Source organism: Pterocles gutturalis, unplaced genomic scaffold (assembly GCF_000699245.1).
Source record: "Pterocles gutturalis isolate BGI_N339 unplaced genomic scaffold, ASM69924v1 scaffold11614, whole genome shotgun sequence".
Taxonomy (NCBI): domain Eukaryota; kingdom Metazoa; phylum Chordata; class Aves; order Pterocliformes; family Pteroclidae; genus Pterocles; species Pterocles gutturalis.
Genome location: NW_010128274.1, coordinates 20,028 through 40,136, shown reverse-complemented (window position 1 = coordinate 40,136; position 20,109 = coordinate 20,028). Strand labels below are relative to the sequence as shown.

General features: G+C 38.1%; 1 protein-coding gene and 1 pseudogene across 1 annotated transcript in view; both read left to right on the top strand.

Moving 5' to 3' along the window:
* Positions 1-958: 958 nt before the first annotated feature.
* LOC104466215 (parafibromin-like) overlaps positions 959-20,109 on the top strand; it is a gene marked incomplete at its 3' end in the record, with an annotated part of 23,824 nt that continues 4,673 nt past the window's right edge. Inside the window, exons 1-10 of the mRNA XM_010079563.1 lie at positions 959-1,079; positions 1,501-1,552; positions 2,715-2,820; positions 3,803-3,872; positions 4,886-4,948; positions 5,037-5,089; positions 6,870-6,958; positions 9,210-9,426; positions 16,461-16,559; positions 17,841-17,919. Coding sequence (XP_010077865.1) covers positions 959-1,079; positions 1,501-1,552; positions 2,715-2,820; positions 3,803-3,872; positions 4,886-4,948; positions 5,037-5,089; positions 6,870-6,958; positions 9,210-9,426; positions 16,461-16,559; positions 17,841-17,919 — 949 coding nt within the window. The remainder of the gene's footprint in view (positions 1,080-1,500; positions 1,553-2,714; positions 2,821-3,802; positions 3,873-4,885; positions 4,949-5,036; positions 5,090-6,869; positions 6,959-9,209; positions 9,427-16,460; positions 16,560-17,840; positions 17,920-20,109) is intronic.
* LOC104466214 lies at positions 2,896-3,343 on the top strand (annotated as a pseudogene).

Below are 20,109 nucleotides of genomic sequence, written 5' to 3'. Positions count from 1 at the left end.
ACACAGGCCTTTAGTACCTTTATAACAATTCCTGCTTTGGAACATGGAGGAGAAAATTAAGCCGTTAAAAATGAACTGCATCCTGATGCCTGCAAGTTGAGGGTGAATGGAGGAGCAAGAAATAACATTTCTGGTGTTTAAAAACAAGCAGGTGAAACTTCCTTGCTTGTGTTATGTAAACATTGTATCCCTTTTGTTTTCAAGCTGGAGGTTTATGGTTTTTTAAGAAATGCAACTTGTAACCATTAAAGCAAAAATAGAAGTACTGGCCTTTTTGAAGTCTGAGTCTTAAGATTTTATTTTTTTTCTTAATTAATTAATGCCATTACCAAATGTGGGAAATAAGAGAGTTACTTTCTTTTGCTACTTTGGAATGTTTGTAAACTGAACAAAGTAAGCTACCTTGAGATCAGCTTGCTGTCAGTTCTCTGTTTATTGAGCAGGTTCTTTCTGTCTGGAAACTCTGAAAGGAACACAAACTGATGCTGAAATGTCAGTTTAGGCTTAGATTTTCCCCTTGTGTACAGCTGCTTGTCCATCTGATGCTTTCCCTTTGATGTGCAGTATCTTGTCCTCCTAATAAAACATCCTTTTGGAACCATAATGAGCATGGGGATTTCTTGTCTGTGGCTTAAGTGATGAAGGACCAGCTGTGCCGTGCTGAGCTTTGGCAATGCCTGTGGCTTTGTAACACTGTTTTCAAATTAATAGGTAACCATTCAGTACTTGAATTGTGCCATTTATTGCTAAATATTGCTGAAAACTTGAACAGATGACCATCTGGACTTTTTGTGTAATGTTCAGTGGATATGGCACACTCCAAAGAAATAATGAGTTATTCTGAAGTGAGATAATCTGAAAGTTTGTTTTAAAATGAAGTGACAGCTGTACCGTGTGACACAGAGTTCAGAGGCAAGTCTATGTCGGGAAAGCTTTTGTTCCTACCAGTGCTCCAAATATGTCTCGATACCACCCTATCAAAGATAGCAGTGAAACAGCGAAATCCTCCAACAGTTCCTTGCTGAGGAATCCAGTTCTGTTGGCTGGGATGGTGAAGCTAGCTTCTGGCTTCTTAGCAGGTGAGAGACTGTGGCTCTGCCCTTCCTCTTCAGCAGCAAAATGTGCATGCTCACCCCCAGCCCCTGCAGACTAAGTTTTTGGAAAGAAGAAACAGTGACAGTTTCTTTATTTTATCGTTCTCCCAGTATTTTGAATTGATTTTCTCTGGATGCTATTCATGTGTTAGTTTTCTCAGGCATCATTATGAAAGTAATGATTTAAACCTTGCTGCTAGTGGTGAGTCCTGCACAGGTTACTGGACACGGTCAATCTAGATCATTTCAGAAAAGTAATTGCAAGAAAAGCAGTAGTGGCGTTAAATCCACAGGATGAAGAAAAACAGACTTGCGCTTCTGTTGCGTTTAGTAGATGTGCGTGTAGCTCTTTCAGGTTCAAGAAAGTTATGGTTGAGTATTTTTTTATTTCCTCCCCCTTCCCCAGTGAGATTTGGCACTTCTGAGGTGAGTGTTTGGATGCTGACGGTGAGCCATGAGTAAAGCCACTGCACTTGGAGGGAAGACTCCTCCTTATGCTTTTAAGGGAAGTATTTATTCCTGAAATCTCTGGTTTGAGCAAAATTCTGGGGCAGTCTTGAATTTGACAGTTTTGGCCTGTTTTATTGGTGAGTTGTCTTCCTGGGGCTTGGAGGTGAGCCGGCCGGCTGGGGAGGGGGACTGGCAGTGTGGAGGAGCGCTGTCCTGCCTGGAGCTGGGTCTGGAGCTCCCAGGTCTGGGTTGCAGAATCCCTGGTCCTGCCTGGGGCTGGGAGGCTGATGGGAAGGTCTCTTCTCAGAGTGGTTGAAATATTTAGGAAGCAGGTTTTGCTTTGAAACTGAGACAGGCATTGCTTCCCCTCCCAAATCATAGAATCTTGTGTGTGTGAGAGGGGAACAGCACATAGTGCACCTGGAGCCAAGCTGAAACTATGGGTTTGTCCTGTTTGGCCTTGTTTTGAGGGATTGTTGTTTTGTTTTGTTTTGTTGTGTTTTGTTTTTTTTTTTTTTTTTCCAGATTGTTACACAGAACAGATTCCTTATTAGGCTTAAAAGGCATCTCTGTTTTGGTTTTGCTAGTTTTGTGTGCGGTTAGTTTCTAGTTGCTCCTTGCTTTCACCTTTCAGTGCCATTTTGAACCTTTTGTTCTGTAGACTTCACAGAATTTGTGTGTTCCAAATTCTTCACTGCACTTTCTGTAGAGGTGACAATTCAGTCCTGTTGCACCTGAAAAGCAAGTAGTGTGGTTTTTTTTTTAATTTTTTTTATTTGCAGTTCAAATGTGTTCCTCTGGCTATCCCAAATGAGGTAGACAGTTCCTTTGATAATCAGAATAAATACGTTTGAGATGTGGAAGAATGTGTTCATGTGGTTACCAAAGTCTTCCCTCTTGTGTATTTTACAACCCATCCAGCTCTTATTTTGGATCATTTTGGACAGTTTTTGTAGTTCATTCAGTGAAGAGGCTGCAAGACCATGTGTCCCTTACTCATATTTGTTAACACGATTGGTAGTTCCCTAGTTTGGCAATAGCCTGATAATAAAATTACTGCTTGCTTTTTGAACTGTCATCTGGAAAGAAAAGAGAACTTTGCTAAAAAAGTGTGTGTGTGACAGAGATGAAGATGTTAAATGTTAACATCTTTGTTTCATGGTTTTACAGGACGGGGAAAGAGGGCCAGCCCAGGGAATACTACACTTTGGATTCTATCTTGTTCCTGCTCAACAATGTGCACCTTTCACATCCTGTTTATGTCCGCCGCGCTGCAGTGAGTAGACCGTATACAATTTTATTTTGTCTTGTTTGTGTTAAGTAACATGTGCGTAGTTATTTTCAGGGAACAATGGTAGCATTTAAGTGTATCAATTTGGCTGGGGAAAGGGAAAAAGATAGGTAACAAAGAGTGTGTGTTTAGAAAGAACGCCTCTAAGCAAGGATCACATGACAGTCCCTATCAAGGTGGAATGTTTTTCTTGACAATTCACTTTCTAACAGATTGTCCCTTCAAACCACCAGGTTGCATTTACGCCAAGAATCTGTCACCTAAATGTTAACAGTCGTGGTAGCATTTCCCTTGATATTCTACGGTCACAGTTGTCCCCAGCACCAATGATTTCAAAAGTACTTTTGTCCATCTGCTCTCTGTTGTGCGGTCCCAGTCTAGATGATCCTTTAGTGCCTGGGATTGCAAGGATCTAGAAAACAGACAAAAGCACAGCAGGATAGCTTTGGAGTGGACTCAGGAGTACTCAGTCTCATCAGAGAAGTTATTGGATAAGCTCTACAAATAGAGATAGGGAGAGAAAGTACTTTTGATTTCCATGGAACTGCTTTCTGTAAGCCCATGCTTCATCTTCTCTGGTGCCCCGTGGTTACCTGATACAGCAGTGCTACGTGTTGGGTGTGCTTGGAGCAACAAAATCAAAATGCATTTCAGCGTACTGATGTTGACCCCTGGCAGAGAAGTGTGTGTTCAAGCTAGTTCTTAATCTTATTTGCAAGCTTGAAGTGAAGGAGAAAGACTGTTCTCTCTTTCAATTTTGTAGCAGATGGCATGCTTCATTTTGTGTAGCTGAACGTCCTCTAGGAAGTAAGTGTGTTTTTAAGCTTGATAGTTATGTTTTTTTGGGAGGCAGGACACATGTTCTTGTCTTTGTATGAATGGGTAGTTTTCAATAAAAGTGAAAGATCTTCAGCAAGAGACTTTCAGAGGGAATAACAGTTTAACGTCAAGTCTGCTGTCTTTTCAGACTGAAAACATTCCTGTGGTAAGAAGACCTGATAGGAAAGACTTGCTTGCATACCTAAATGGGGAAACATGTGAGTGATGCTTTCTTTTAACTTGGATACATAGTGCATTTTGCTGCTTTGTATTTCTGGGACAGGTGAGGGGTAGGAGGGGAGGGATGGCTAACAATGGTCAGTTTGCGGCTTAACTGAATATGGTCAAACTTCCCAAATAAAGTTGGGATTTCTCTTATTTTTTAAATTTTGTTCTGAACTTAACTGTTTTCATGGCATTTAGATAGGAGCTGCATTCCTACATGCATGTTGAGAAGTGAGTGACTTCTTTATCAATATTAACATCCTTTGGTTAATAGTTCTGTGTTAGAATGCTTAGCATTTGTTTTTCTTCTCTAAACTATGGGAAACTTTCAGTAGTGCATCGATCTTGATGCAACAAGTGTATGGGATAAAATCTTCAGTATAGTAAAATATATCAAATCACTGCTTTGTCAGTCTGGCAGATTTGCCTGGTATTCCATTATCTTAATTTTTTTGTTACAAATAGTTGGAGAAAAGAGATTTCTCTGAGAGAAAGATAAATATGGCTTACTTTTGTGAGTTGCTCTGTTTTGTAGGTGGTCTTAGAATTTTAAGTATACTGGAATATGAGACTATTTCTGTAGTGTGAGCGGTAAATAATTTTTATATATATTTTGCAGGACCAGCATGTTGCCTTTATTCCAAAAACTGGACAAACTAGTAGATCTTGATTCCAGGTTATAAAGTAATTGTCTTTGTGACTTTCTTTTATGTGGTGTATACGGATCATAGAATCACTGACTAATTTATGTTGGAAGGGACCCCAGGAAGTCACCTGGTTCAATCTCCTTTTCAAAGAAGGGACAAATAACCATGAGCAACCTGATGTGACATCATATTCAGTCAGGTTCTGAATATCTCCAGTTCCAGTGTTTGACCACCTTTGCTACCTAATATCTAGTTAGAATTTCTGCTGTTGCAATTTGTCTGTTGTCCTTCTTCCTTTTACACTTAAATCCTTTTTGCCGATCTTTTGTACTTAAATGAAACCTTGTGTTTGATTACAGCAACCTCATCAAGCATAGACAGAAGTGCTCCACTTGAAATTGGTCTTCAACGGTCCACTCAAGGTACAGATGAACTGATAAATAACTTTGAGGTTTATTTTATGAAAGTCTACTACAATCTTGCATTTTTAATATCCTCTCTTTCTTTTAGTTAAAAGAGCAGCAGATGAAATATTAGCAGAAGCAAAGAAACCAAGGATAGAGGTAATGGCAGTAACTGTCATCAGTACAAATTGTGGGTGGTGGGAAATGACAGTATTTGTCTGTTTTTGTAGGAAATCAGTTGGGCTGCCTATCCTCTGGGTGCACACAGTACTTCTGTTAGTGTGAACATGAACTGGAAGGAGTTAGAATTTAAGCCTCTGATTTAAACTTGGAATTTTAGTTGCTAGGTGTATCTTGTAGTATGAATGGGGAAAGCTTGACCACATATCTGTAAGTGCCTGTTGCATTATAACCTGTCTGCTAAGAGCTGTGGGTTTGGAATAAATGTGCCATTTAATGACCAATTACAGTTATTTCCCATCCATGAGCTGGCATTATAACTTAAATGCTGGTCTTATCTCTGTCAATGGATATTTATTTGTGATACCTGCTATTTTAGTCTCTTTGTAGCAGCATATGAAACTGTCCCTGTGATTACTATTTTCTGAAACTATGTCTTAGGTAATTAATTTAACAGTGTATTTTCACAAGTACCTCTTAAATAGAAGCAATGTGGCTAGTTGTTACTCACATTGTATTACTTCATTGTGCCTGGTTTTAAAAACTGACTTACTGTTTTTCTTAATGGGTTTTTTTTAAACTGTGTTCATCCAGTTGTCTCCTCTGACTTCTTATACATCTGGCTGTATATATTTTCAGAGTACTGAGGCTTTAGATTTCTTCTTAGAAGAAGAGTTATCAAAACACATAAATTCCCTTATTCAAGAATTGGATTTGAGCATTGTTTGTGCTTGACAGTAGCTGTGTAAGAATGATTAAAACTTCATGAGCAGTCAATTGCTGTGAGATGACCTGTTGGTGATCTACAAATTTTTGTTCTACATTACCCTATGTGGTTGTGATGCCAGTATGCTTTGAAACTGGAGATCTTCACCATTATAATCTGGAGAATCAAGAATTTTACCTATTAGCCTAATGTGCTTATGGCCATCTTCTCTTTGTTTCTTTGCTACTCTCACAGCTTGGAGTCTGTAAAGTCTGTTTTAATTTATTTGGAGATTATCTTGGTGTAGAGGTACCAGAGCTCTCTGGTTCCATGGGCATGGCTGGTTTTGCTGGCTTCAGCCTTTCCAGACAGCCTTTTAGCAACAGGGCAGGCTTGATACTGATTTAAGGTTTGTGGGGAAATAAGACAGATTGAACACAAGTGGTACCAGCATTAGGAAGCTGAAAAGGTGGCATAAAATTACATCTCTCTACTGCTTGCTCAAATTACATGTCTGTCTCAAACCTGGCTTGAGTAACTAGAGGCTTCCTTACTCTTGACTTGTTTTTTTATATTTACTAGGAATGCCATTTATAAAAGTTCTGTGTCAAGATATAATAGTTCGGAGCAGTTATTTTCTTTAAAAATGTCACAGATGAAATATCTGGGCAAATTTGAGTGTCTGATACATTTACCCTAAATGTATATGTGTGCATGTGTGTTGTCCTACCTGAATGTGTACATTGTTTGCCAGCTTTAAGTTCTCTGACTGATTTTTTTCTGTTGCTCTCAGTTGTTGTCAGAGCAAGGCTCTTTATGAGGGGATGGTAGTTTCCTTTTCATTATTCTGATTATACTTTGTGGCTCTTGAGAGGAAATTTCCAATAGCTGTACAGTTAATGCTAGTGCACAGATAAAACATAATTGGAAATAAAGATTGTCATTGCAAATGTAAAAAAAAAAAATTGAATAGCTTAAATTCTAGTTGTAGGTTGTTTTTTTTTTTTAAAAGAATGTACAAAAATTGCAGTTAAACCTTACTGTTACTGCTAGGATGAAGAGTGTGTGCGCCTTGACAAGGAGCGGTTGGCAGCACGGTTGGAAGGACATAAAGAAGGTATCGTGCAGACAGAGCAAATCAGGTAGGAATAATTTTTCTTATCGATAATGATTAATTAAAGGACTGATAACAATTCTTGTGCTATTCAAGACAGCCAGTTTTACTTCTGTCCAGCAGCTCTCTGTCAAATTCTCCCTCCCTTAGATGCTATCATCAGTAGTGCTTGAGGAGGCAGGACTTCATGCCTGGTCATACTCCAGTTCTTGAGTGGAAGTTCAGCTATCACGGCATGAGATTTGGTTTGTCTTCAGAAGTGAGCAGACAGTTGTCTCTTCCTCCCACCAAGTCTGCTGTTTCTGCTTTCTCCTGCCATGGTGTTTATCTAAGCAGTCAAATACAATGAGCAGAATGGCAAGGGGAAGCAGATTATCTCTCTATTTCAGAGAATAATATGCTGTATTGACGAATGTCTTGCATGCAAAAGGAGGAAAAGACTGTGAGAACAGATCAAAGGGTAACACAACCTCTGTCTGGCTTGCTACAGAGGTGAGCTTCTTGCCTCTGAAGAGGCAGGAGGCTACCAGAGAATAATGCGGTGTCATTGCTGTAAGCAGTAATCAGTATTAGTATGCTTAAAAACTTGCCCATCACCTTTCCTCTTCCATTGTATCTATCCAGAACTTTGCAAAGAATGACAAGTGGTTTTGGGTCTTATACTTTATCTTCTTGAAGCCAAGCAGGGAGGAAATGAAATTCTTGCAAGATGCTGCTGATGCAAAGGATCTTGGGCTTAGTAGGATAGCAGACTGCAGCAGTTCATTTTCAAATACCCGAGTTCATAAGTCTTAAAGTAAAGGTAGCTGCTTGATTTCTTTAGTGTGTCAGCTCCCATAGTGTAAAATGGGAGTCATGCTTCCTGCAGTTAAGGTGTATGAGTATGGATTATGTACTGTTTGTCTGCATTGGATTTTGCAGATAAATAATTTTACTTGATAGTAAAGTAACTGTATTCTTGAGAAATTTGTCTCTTTGAGCATAAACAATACTGTGAATGTTTGCCTGTCCTTTGCCGGGATTGAATTTAACAGTTAGCCTTGCAAAAATTAATACAATAGAGTTGAGGCTTTTATAGAATACATAATTACACCTAACCACATGAAAAATACATATTTGGAATGTCTTCTTCCTCTCTGTTTCTTGTATAGGTGTACTTAAAAGGAAACTATAGGGGAAAGAAAATCTGATTGTGATGCCTGACTTAAAATCAGAAAGTCTAAGGATCAAAAAAGCAAAAAGTACACACACTGTTTTGTATAAACTAATAATTTGGATACTAGCTTGGGTGTGTCACAGCTTTGTTTTGGAGTCATGAGACAATGCCCCAGTGAGGATTACTGAGTATTGTTCATAATTACTTTGTACTCTGTATTTACAGATTTTTTTAATGCTGAATATAAAAAGACTGCCCTTTTAAAAAAAAGTGAAAATAACATTTACAGGCAGTGAGTTTGAACTCTGTGCTTGGCACTGTTCTTACTTTAACAGCAACATAAACATTCACTTTCCGATAGCTTAGTTGTAAAAGGAGAATACTTCACAACCAGTACTTGTTGTATTCATTTTTCAAAGTAATCTCAAAAAAAAAAAAATCACGTAAAATTGTATTGGGTATTTGCAGTTAGGATTGCACAATTCAGTCCTTTTTTTTTTTAGTTCAGCTCACCATTTGGCAACCAAATTCTGTGTTTACAATTAAAAGCAAACAGATAAAGATGTTGTGCTCTTGGACCAAACTGAGCTACCTCAAACACAGATTAATGTGGACAAAGTTACTACCATCTGTTGTTGTTTTGGCCTACGTGCTCTGCAAAGGTAACACATCTTCCAAGTGGCCAAGTCAATGTAACAGCACCTCAGCTGAAATTTAGGTTAATGCTTTGAAAGCCTCAAGGCAGCCGGGGATTGATTGACTGGACACAAAATTGTAATCCACTAAAAATAATGGGGAGCTGAAATTCGGATGGCGTTGTCAGTGGAAGTGTTAGTCCTGGCGCTGTACATTTGCAGTCTTTACTTCTGCTAGTTACAGTTGGTATTTTTTTATGGTTTTTGTGCTAATACCAGGGTGGAGTTTTTTGTTGATAGTTTGATTCTCATGCCCAACACAGCAATGCCAAGCTCGTGTAATCTTCAAGTATATGTAAGGTGGCTGTTTTATGATTTATAGCATAGCCATAAACTTTAAGCAGGATGAAGTTACTCGTTCACAAATGCTTTCAGAAGACTTGTTTGTGTAATTATTCAATCTCTTCTGTGATTTTTTGCTCATTTAGGTCCTTGTCTGAAGCCATGTCAGTGGAGAAAATCGCTGCTATCAAAGCAAAAATCATGGCAAAGAAAAGATCCACTATCAAAACTGATCTGGATGATGACATAACTGCTCTTAAACAGAGAAGTTTTGTTGATGCTGAAGTGGATGTAACCAGAGATATTGTCAGCAGGGAGAGAGTGTGGAGGACAAGAACTACCATCTTACAAAGCACAGGCAAGGTAATGCTCTGGATACCAAGCTATTTTTATGATCCATATGACAAACTACACTTTCTATTTTCTGTACCTTTAGCTTGTTAACTCTAGATGGCTGGGGGGGATTATGCTTCGTGTTCTAGGTAAAAGTAGGCTTGGAGGGCTGCTGACACAGGGTCAGAAGAGTTCATTCTTACCTCATTGCAGTAAGCCTAAAATGTATCTCAAAATACTGTCTTCAGATACCAAGTAGTCGCTTAATTCCTCTTAAACAAAGCTGCCTTGAGCCCTGCAACTGAGAGGGCTGCATGAAAGTACCTGCAGGTCTGAAATGCACAAAAGTGGGCAGTAACTGATAGTAGTAGCAACATGGCATATGCTGAAAGTCCAAAGGCTGCTAAGGTGTGGAAAACACCAAAGAGGTAAGGAGAGAAAATGCTAAAATGAACAAAACCAGAAGGCGTTACTCTGAGGAGGCTTTTCTGTATATTTTTGTCCCTTCCTGTTCCTTTAATCCCTGTCTTTAGCTGCATTTGGTTATGTGCCATCCAGAACATGGTTGCGAGCACAGCTGTCAGCTTGCTCTCTTTGGACAGTTTTTTCCTTATTGCAGTGATATGTGGCACTAAAATTCTCAATTTGTCAATTTGTGAAAGATTGCAAATGTCTGTTTTCCTGAGGGTATTGTCAAATTGCATCCTTTGCACCACTTCTTCATGAGAATAATATTTAGAAGGAGGTCCCCATTTTCATTTGTCTTAACAGTATTTTACATAGCACTAATTTTCACAACGTGGTCTCTTGGCATTAGTGGTAGAATAATGTCATTCATGATTTCTGGGGTAGTTACTAGGTATGTGGCATGTGCCTGCATGCTACACGCAGAGTGAGTGTTGCTTCTCCGAGTCCGTGAGATTTGTAGTAATCTCACTGCTGAAGAGCTGATAGATCGGTGAAAGCCTTTAGTGTTTTAGTCATCAGAAGTGTTTGTACTGAGGGAGTCTGAGTAGCTTTTCCTCCTTTAGCGATTAATTCATGGGTTTCGTGTCTTTACATGTCTTCCAAGGGAAACTTGCAAAGATACTAGAGAAAGAGTTGGGTGGTTTATTATAGTATACTTGTAATAACTGGGAGATGAAGTAGTGATTTTAAGTAAAACCTCACATGGGGAGAAAGACAAGAAACAAGAGATCAAGCCTGTTCTTGTACTCCAGCAGGTGCTTACTTTGAGTAGCCTGATGAATGCAATAGACACAATAGCATGTCTTTATTTCTGTTTGTGCGGGATTGTGGGAGCATTCTTGATAGCATGGACAGAAATCATCAATGTTAATGTTTATTTTTGTACAAGTAATAGTGAGAGTAAGTAGATGGGGAAACACTTACCCCAGAACAGCTCGGGGTGTTTTTGTTTGTAGGTTGGTCAGTAGGGTTTATCTGGTTGGTTTTTTGTTTGCTTGTTTAAAGAACCTTTGTGAAGACCTTCTCAAAAGCTGCTGGGAAACTTGGATATGTTCTCTTAGGCAGATCATTCCTTATCTATTTGCCTGTTCATTTAAAGAATTTTGATCAGGGAAGCAAGATACCCCTCTGCAAGTGCTGTTTTGACTTTTCTGTATGATACCTGAATTGCTAATGTGCCTGATGGTTCTTTTTATTGTGAATTTTCACTATCTGCTTGCTATAGATTTATCTTCAGTCTCTTCAATACTCCAGAATGTTTAAAAGCAAAATTGACTGCAACAGTAGTTCACATGCCAGATAGTGTCTGACTCTTTAATATCTGAATTTCTTTAGAACTCTGGGGTGAATGGTAACAAAGAGTGAGCACCCCGAAATGTCAATTTTATTGTTTCTTTCCAAAAACTGCTTCAGTCTGAGGCAGCTCCTCAACCTCTCCTCTCCACAGAGAAAAACTCCTGTGTGACCTTTCCCAGTGTTCTCTGTAGTAAACAAAGATGTAAAGATAGCTTAAGATGCAATAAGAAAACACTGGGAAGATTAGACCACATCAACAAGAAAATAATCCACCATCCTTATCAGCTCTCTGGCAGGTTTCCTCTGGTTTTGATGTGTTTGAAAAAAAGTACTGATTCCTGCAGCAAGATGCACTTCAAAATTGTATGTAGATAGCAATAATCTTAACTATATTTGTGGAATATTTACTGTTCCTCCTTTTGGATAAATTTTCTGATTCTGAAGCTTGCTTTTTACTTCGAATAGCCTTTTTTTTGCTTTGTAGAACTGTTCCAGGATTTTTTTTTTAAGTATTCAGTGACGTGTTCTTTTTTTTAACATGCTCAGAACTTTTTGTCATACTTGCATTCAGCCCTTTTAGATGCTGCTTTTAATTGTGTTTTGATAGCATCGTCATTGTTGGATAGCTCCCCTTGCTGAAATTAAATAGTGGCGGATTTTTTCCTGACTGTAGGGATTTTTTTTTCATTTACCAGAATGTTGAGTTTGAGTGCATCGATACTCCTGTTGTAGAACATTCTTCAGCAGCTACTTCTCTAAAGTTGGTACTATGGACTAAATCAAGAGATGCTTTTCCTTTTGTGACTGCTTTGGCCAGTTGGTCCAAGAAGCAGTTGGTTATGATAGCTAAAGAGTTCCTCGCTGCATCGCTTCCCTTCTTGACGCTTATCCAACCTACAGAGTAACTGTAATCTCTTGTAATTACTGTTTTCTGCTGTGGAAGTCTCTCTCTCTACTGTCCCATTTGTATTTGCAATACAGCTGTGATGCTGTAATGATTTGTGACAGTTTAGAATTAATTTACTGTCATCCATTGGTTGTCACTCATCGTTTATTTGACTCTTAGCATTCTCTAATGCATCACACAGGTCCTCTGTCTGTATGACCCCCTCTGTTACCCTCTTTTGGTCAGATGTTGCATTGATCCCTGGCTGTCTTTTTACCGATTTTTGTGAGGTTCCTACTGTTTGTAACATTTCAGAAGTTCAGCTGTCCTCTTTTGTTTTTAAGATATCTAGAATTTGCATTTGTCTGCTTGCTTATTTGTATGTTTTGCCTAGAACTTTTGAGGTATTTTTCCATATTTTCTGCCTGATTAGTATGCAGTTCTACCTTCTTTTGGAAACACAGTGTTTGATTTAATTGCTAGTGGATGAGTCATCCTGCACTGTCTGTTTTAAACATCTGTTGGCCTTCCCCAAGTCTGTAGCGTAGTCTCCTAGATTTTATGAATAATGTGACATTTTTATATAACCACTTTTCAGAGCCAAATTGCATCTGTTTAGTCTAAGGTTTTTTTCCTCTCATAGTAGCTTAATTTTACAGCTATTAGGGAGGATATATTCTTTAAAGCAATTTAATTCCAGGTTTGACTAAAGGCATGCAACATAACATTGTTGGTTTGGTGAGTCAACTGATAGTCTAACCAACTGAAAATTTTGTCGCATTTCAAAAGCAGTAAAAGTACTTGAAGAACTGGTTCTGAATTCTTTTACCATTCTTTTAACAGCCACAGCTGTTGGAGGCTTTAAGAAATTAATCTCTTCTGTTTGTCCTCACTCTTCCTGCTGTCCAATTCTCATTCTTAATCTTCACAAACACGCACAAAAATCAAAGTGAGGGAATTGCTCTCTTCAGACCAGGTACAGCTGGGAGAGAAGTTTAGAGAAGAAAAAGTGGAAATAATTTCTTCTGTAGATGGATATTTGGACAAGGTGTCTTGCTGCTGTAAGCATCTCACTGGTTTTTTTTGGTGGCCTTTTTTGTATAAAGCAGACATACTAATTTCAGATGCTTGCTTGCGTTATGTTACAAGAAGGGTACGATCTCATACAGTGTCTTGCTCTGAACTGTTTCAGAATATTATTCCTCTGCTTTTCTGTATTGCCATAAGTACATAAGTATTAAGTAGCAGGACTTTTCATTTTCCCAAATGCATCTCATCTTTATGATGGTCAATATTTTTAGTTTTATGTTACCGCCTGGAAAACATTACCACTGCAGCTACTATTTACATACTTTATTTTTTAAATTAATGTCTTTTATTCTTAGTGTGATCTTTTTAACAATAACTAACATATTTGAGCTAATCGTAGTAAGAAATATCTTTCTCAGTTACTTTCAGTTTGTATTTTTGCTCTAATGCCTTTTGAGCGTTCTTACCCGGGATGTCACCTGTGAGGGGATTACAACTGCAGTTATAATCATCATTGCTCTAATGCCTTTTGAGCGTTCTTACCAGGGATGTCACCTGTGAGGGGATTAAAACTGCAGTTATAATCATCGTTTCAGTAAAATCTTTCATATGATCTCGAAATATTTCAATCAAAATAATTTTATAGCAAGACTAATAGTATTTTAAGCACTTTTGACAGCTAAAAGGTCTGAGTAAAATTTTGGAAATTGAAATAGAAATTATTAGATTGTAAAAGCAATTTTCTGTGTGGGCTCTAGGTGGCAGAATTGTTCCGTGTTTCACAATAGTGGTGAGAACAGCAAAATTGGAAAGATGAAGGTGTGCCAGGTTAATAGCAACTAGTATCCTGATTAGAACAGCAAAATTGGAAAGATGAAGGTGTGTCAGGTTAATAACAACTAGTATCCTGATTGGTGCTTTCGAATGGAATAAGTGTATGGTTTTAGAATAACTGTGCACAAGTGTAAAGGCATGGTATAGCCTAAGTTCCCAAGCTCAACTTTAGCCTGTATTGGCTTGCACAGTAAAACTGTGAAGACTCTTACATTGCTACCAGGCACGATTCTGATTCTTAGGCATTGGAGAGCGATGCCTTTAAATAAAGGAGTCCAGATTTAAATATGTGCTTTAAATGTAAATATGCAGGATGCTTTCTTGTAAAAGTGCAGTTCATCGGTTCATGTTCCATATGAACAGTTTTTTTTAATTTCTGCTGTACTTTTACGAGACCACCTGAACACTGTTTACGTATTTCATGTCATGAATGTAAAATCTGATTAAAAACTGGTTACAACTCGGCTACAGGAAAGTTTTGAAGCCCTATAAGCCATGTTCTGTAACCGTGTATATGCTTCTAGTTTTATATGTTAGATTTAATCTTTTATTTTTGTTCAGAAGATTGAGGTGAAGTATAATTATTTTTTTTTTTGCCTCAAGAATGGTTTTCTCTGAAGTTGAAATCAATATTTCTCCTTTGTTATTAGAAAAAGAAAAAAATTGTGGTTTTTTTTTTTTTTGCTAGGCTGATAAATCTGCTATTGTGATTAGAAGTCTTATTAATGAGCATTAGGGTTATGGCTAGTTACCGGAATTAAATATAGGTTGCAGAATGAGGAGTGCTATTTTTCAGAATAAATTTTGATATTTTTAAGTGGAAGTATTTTTACTACAAAGGGATTTTTGTTAGTGATGTGACTTCATTAAGTCGTCCCCAGCAGAGCAGGCTGGTGCTACTTGCTCTGGTATCTCTCCTCAAACAGCCTGGTGTTAACACCAGTGTTAGTAACTTCACTTGGTGTATCTTAGTCACTATGTTGGCAAGGAACAGAGCATCTGTGACAGTAAATTTTGAGAATTTACATACTGTTGCAGGCGTTCTTAAAGTATCTATGTGACTTTTTCTGTAAGATGATTGACGATGTTTTTCTGACCCTGACTGCTGTTATTGATTGTCTGTTGACTACCATTGTTTTCTGTCTGATTTACATCTAGTGCGTGAGCCCTCTGTTCAGAGGCATGAGTGAGGATGGACAGAAAAACATATTATGATAGGGCTTAATTTAAGAAAATATCAAAAGCCCAGTTTTGTAGTTGCAGAAACATGTTGCCTCTTCCCCCCCAACATGATGAATTAGTATTATAAGGTGCAGACATGGTTGAAATCAACAAAGAGAGCTTTGATGGGAGTAGCAGCAGTCTAAACATTTAACAATGAGAACTGATGGAATTAACCTCCTACCTGCTAAGGATTTTCTTAGGCATCGTTTTTAAAGCATGTTCAAATTTTGTTAAAACTTAATGCAGAGGAACAGGTATTTTCGTTAGTGGTTTGTTTTTTTTCTTGCTCTGTCCCCCAGATCAGAAGTTTTTAGTAATAAAAACATTGCATTTGGTATTAAGTTTAACTAAATCTAGGGCAGAAGCTAGGGGATGTTCGTGTTCTGATCTCTCTGAAGGGAAGAACAATGAAAATTTAGCGGTCTTGCAAATCTGCAGGGCTTTGCAAATCAGTTGGTACCTGCAGTAGACTTCCTCCTCAATCACTTTTCTGTCACAGCAGTGTAATCCCTTGTTCCCGATCAAGCCAGTGAACAGTGTCATAGTTTTGGCCCCGGCTGGCAGCCAACACCCCAACAACTGCTTGCTCACCCTCCCGGGGATGGGGGAGAGAATAAAAGGGGTGAAGGGAGAAGAGACTTGTGGTTGAGATGAAAACAATTTAGTAACTAAACTACAATAAAATTGAAAATAATAATGATGATAATAGTAATATCTACAGATACACAAATGAGTGATACACAGTGACACTGCTCACCACCCGATGGCCAAGGCTCAGCCTGTTCCTGGCTAACGATCCTGGAGCAGGGAAAGTCGCAAAACTGCAATCCCAGAACAGAGATAAGAGCCTGAGTGTCTGGGAGACTGGGACAACCCTGAGAGAGGGGACCCAGAGGGAAACAACCCAGAACAAGAGAGAGAACTTGCGGACGGACCCTCATCTCTATACTGAGCATGCCGTGCATGATATGGAATAGACCAGTGGCCAATTTGTGTCTCAATCCTAAACCTAAGGTTGAATTCTGGGCTGGTAACTGGCGCTGTGCTCCCTCCCAGCTTCTCCTGCCCCTGTGGACATGGGCACAGCAGAGGAGCTGGGAAGTCCTTTACTGTCCTGGCAGCAGCTCTGCCCATCCGTATGTGATCCAAACTCTATTTATGTTTGGATCCTGTCACAGAAAAAGTAATAAAACATCTATATACAAAATTTGTGTGTTAGTTTTGTTTTTGTGTGAAGCACAAGTTAAACAGATGGTGTCTTCTACGTGTGTTGTTATTACACGTAATGAAGATAGAAAGGTTCATGGGTATCTGATATGTTTTTCAGAACTTTGCCAAAAATATTTTTGCAATTCTTCAATCAGTAAAAGCCAGAGAAGAAGGCCGAGCACCTGAGCAAAGACCTGCACCAAATACAGCACCAACGGTAAGAGCAGCACTTTGAATGTGAAGGCTGTGACCCCAAAAGTGGGAGTAGAGTGTCTTGTCGTTATTAAATATGAAATTTGTTTTGGTTCCAATGAGTGTAGAACTTTCAAGCAAAACTTACAGATATTCTTTGACTTCAGTTACATTTATTGGTATTTAAAGAGTTGAATATACTCGTTTAATGTGTTCAATATGTTCTTGTTACTTGGAGATTAAAGTGCTAGTGCCAGCTTCTGCATCTATCAACCACTAGCGACACCCTGCATCTATTTGCAAAAAATGTATTAGATGAGACTACTGCCATTTCAAACAAAATGTTTTGCTGTTTTTTCTGACAGCTAGGGTAGCAAATGTTTAAGAATCTGGAACATGAGTCATGAGTGGGAACAGCTTGAACCAGCTTTCTTTTGCTTGTAATAAATCAGGAGGACAGACTTGGAGCTTTATTGTTTAAGTCTATCTAGGTATTAGGCAGGATTTGTTTTGTATTGTGGTGTTTACTATTGAGTTCTATTAAACTTAATATATTCTTGAACTCAGTGGCAGTCTGCTATAAAAGCTATTTAATCATATTTGGATTTGTTTTTGCTGCTACTGCATTTAGCAAAGAACTGAATTTAAATAACAAGATGAATTCCAACATTTAAATACTTGCCTTGTGTTGGATTTTATAAATCGTGCATGGGACTATTCAGATGTCCTGTTCAGAATAGTTGTGAATACATAACTAAGCCATGCACAGACAAGTTTGAATTGGTATTTAGTGCGCCTCTAGATAGGTTCTTTCAAAAATTTTTTCCTGGAAAGCCTTTCTTTCCTAGTTTTTTGTTTTTTTTTTTTTTTTTTTTTTTTTCTCTTCTGTAGATTTAACAGTATTTTAGCTTAACCAGGCTGGCAAGGAACATTTGTGTGTATGGCTGAAAGCTTAATCATTAATTGTAAGTTGACAGGTTTTTTTCCCCTGATAATTCTTGAGATATTGCAAAAACTCCATGATTTCATAAAACTTACAGGTTTTAGCTAATTTATTTTGTTACTGCTACTTTAGTTTTGCCTCAGGTTGTTGTCATTACTTGCAGTACGTACTTCTGAACTGTGATTTCTGTAAGATTGTAAGTGGATGTTGAAGGGAAACATATCAGAAATTTTCAAATGCATTGAAACTCCTACAGAAGTGAACTATTTTTATACTCTTGAGTTCCATGTAATACTTTATGAAGTTCAAAAACCCTCAAATATATTTTAGTATGTTTTACAAATCTTATTTAACCTGTTTTAGGATCCCACTTTACGAAATAAGCAACCTATTCCAGCTGCCTACAACAGATATGACCAGGAAAGATTCAAAGGCAAAGAGGGTAAGTTGATTGTAATCCTCCTTTTAAAAGGAAAAAAAAAATTGGGAAATTAAACTGACGAGTTACAAAGTTTGGGTTCAGGGATTTTCTATGCCATTACTTTCCAAACCTAAGACAAGACAAAAAAATGCTCCAAGTATGCCTAAAGATAGCTTTTCCAAGTAATAAAGTCTAAAAATATTATTAATTAGAAATTATTTCTACCTCTTGGGAAGCAAACTGAAAGCTTAAATCTAGAACTTCTTGGGGAGAAAAAAACCCTAATTATTTGTTTGGGGAAGGTCATATGCAGTTAATAAAAAAGCAGAACTGCAAATATGACTGTCAGGTGCATAAAATGAAGTAGATTGGCTGTCCTCAGTCAGCCACAGTTACTTCACAAGATACTTCCAGTAATTACATGTAAATATTATTAGCTTGTTATGTCTTTTTATAATGCAAAGCAAACCAGTAGCAGCAGTGCATTAGCTCCCTTCTGGAGAGAAGGTGGAAATTATCTACACTGCTTAAGAATTATCACTTACTTTAGAACAAAGTGGAAACTTGGACTTGAGTGATCATTTGTCTTTCTAATTCAAAATTTTTCATCTGTCCCCCTTGGGTTTTTTTAATCTTCTGTTCGGACCAGTTCTAGTTATTTCATGTTTGTTTCTTGCTGTGTTTTTATTTTGTGAATCTTGTGTTTGTTGTGGTTGGATGTTTTTGTTTTACTTGCAGAGGGCAATTTTGTTACACTTCGGAGCTGCCTCTTCCTTCTTTAAAACAGTCATTGTCATCTTTTATGAAACTTCCTATGCATGCTTCTAAGGGCTTTATTTTCTGGCTGCAAGAACTTACATGCTGCTAAATGCCATTTTAAACTGTAGATAAGCAATTCGCTTGCATCTTTTAGAGTATTTGGCTTTGTCCAAGTTACAACTGTTTCTTGCTTGGAGAGACTGAATAGCATTCATCTGCTGCTTATGTGAATTCTCAGAGTCTGTGGAAGTGCTGTACTGTAGCTGATTCTGTTCAATTTTATATTGAAATTACATGATCGTTTTTGCTATTTAAGTAAATAAAAAGCAAGAGTATGTTACAGTACTACTTGAATATTCTATTGTGATTGTAACTGAAGAAAGAAAAGCATAAAATATAACACCAAGGAGAATTTAATGCTGTAAGAAATTTGTGAATGTTATGGTTTCCATGCACGTCATACTGGATGGTTTAGATTGCTTTAATGGTAATTGCGAGGTGCTGTTCTTGAACCTGCAGTCAAGGGAACTGCGTGTGCACCCCCGAGTTGGCAGTTGGTAGCTTTCTCTCATGGTGTCCTGTCGCTGCAGCTTGGGTCGGCGTTCTTAAAGTTCAGTGCTGCGTGCCACAGGAGATGCAGTGGAATGTCTCTTGCAACAGGACTCGTATATTATAGAACTTTCCACAGTGAAAGAACGTGTTGCTTGGTAGGGCACCCATCATGCTGAACTGTTCAAATGGTTTTGAGGTGAGGAGGCTGAACACCCTGCAATTACTTTCCTTGGCTGCTGCTTTCTTCCTGTTTTTTTCTTTCATGCTGGCAGTCAGTGATGGCATCCTCAACAACACAGAGCTCCATTCTGTGCGAACTTTTCTCTGCTTTTCCCTTTGTAGTTTTATTCCTTTCCTTCGTAGTACTCCCTTTAGCTTACTTTTACACTTTATTAATGTCATTTACTAATTCTTCACTACTCCTATTTTACTCATGCCACAGACCATCTTGTTCAAACTGCAGTCTGTCGTATCTTCTTGGGCAACATAATTTTAAAATAATTTTCAGGATTTAAGAATCCTGTGCCCAAATGTAATTTGACGCTTAGGAAGGTATCTTGTGTCCTCTCCCATGTGCCTCAGTGTTTGATATTTAAATACATATTTATTGATGTATGCTTTGCAGCTCAGCCAGTGGTATACTGAAATTTTGAGCTGATGTGATTGTTCCATCAGTCTTGGGCAACATAATTTTAAAATAATTTTCAGGATTTAAGAATCCTGTGCCCAAATGTAATTTGACGCTTAGGAAGGTATCTTGTGTCCTCTCCCATGTGCCTCAGTGTTTGATATTTAAATACATATTTATTGATGTATGCTTTGCAGCTCAGCCAGTGGTATACTGAAATTTTGAGCTGATGTGATTGTTCCATCAGACACTAAACTGTTTTGGATGCTGTA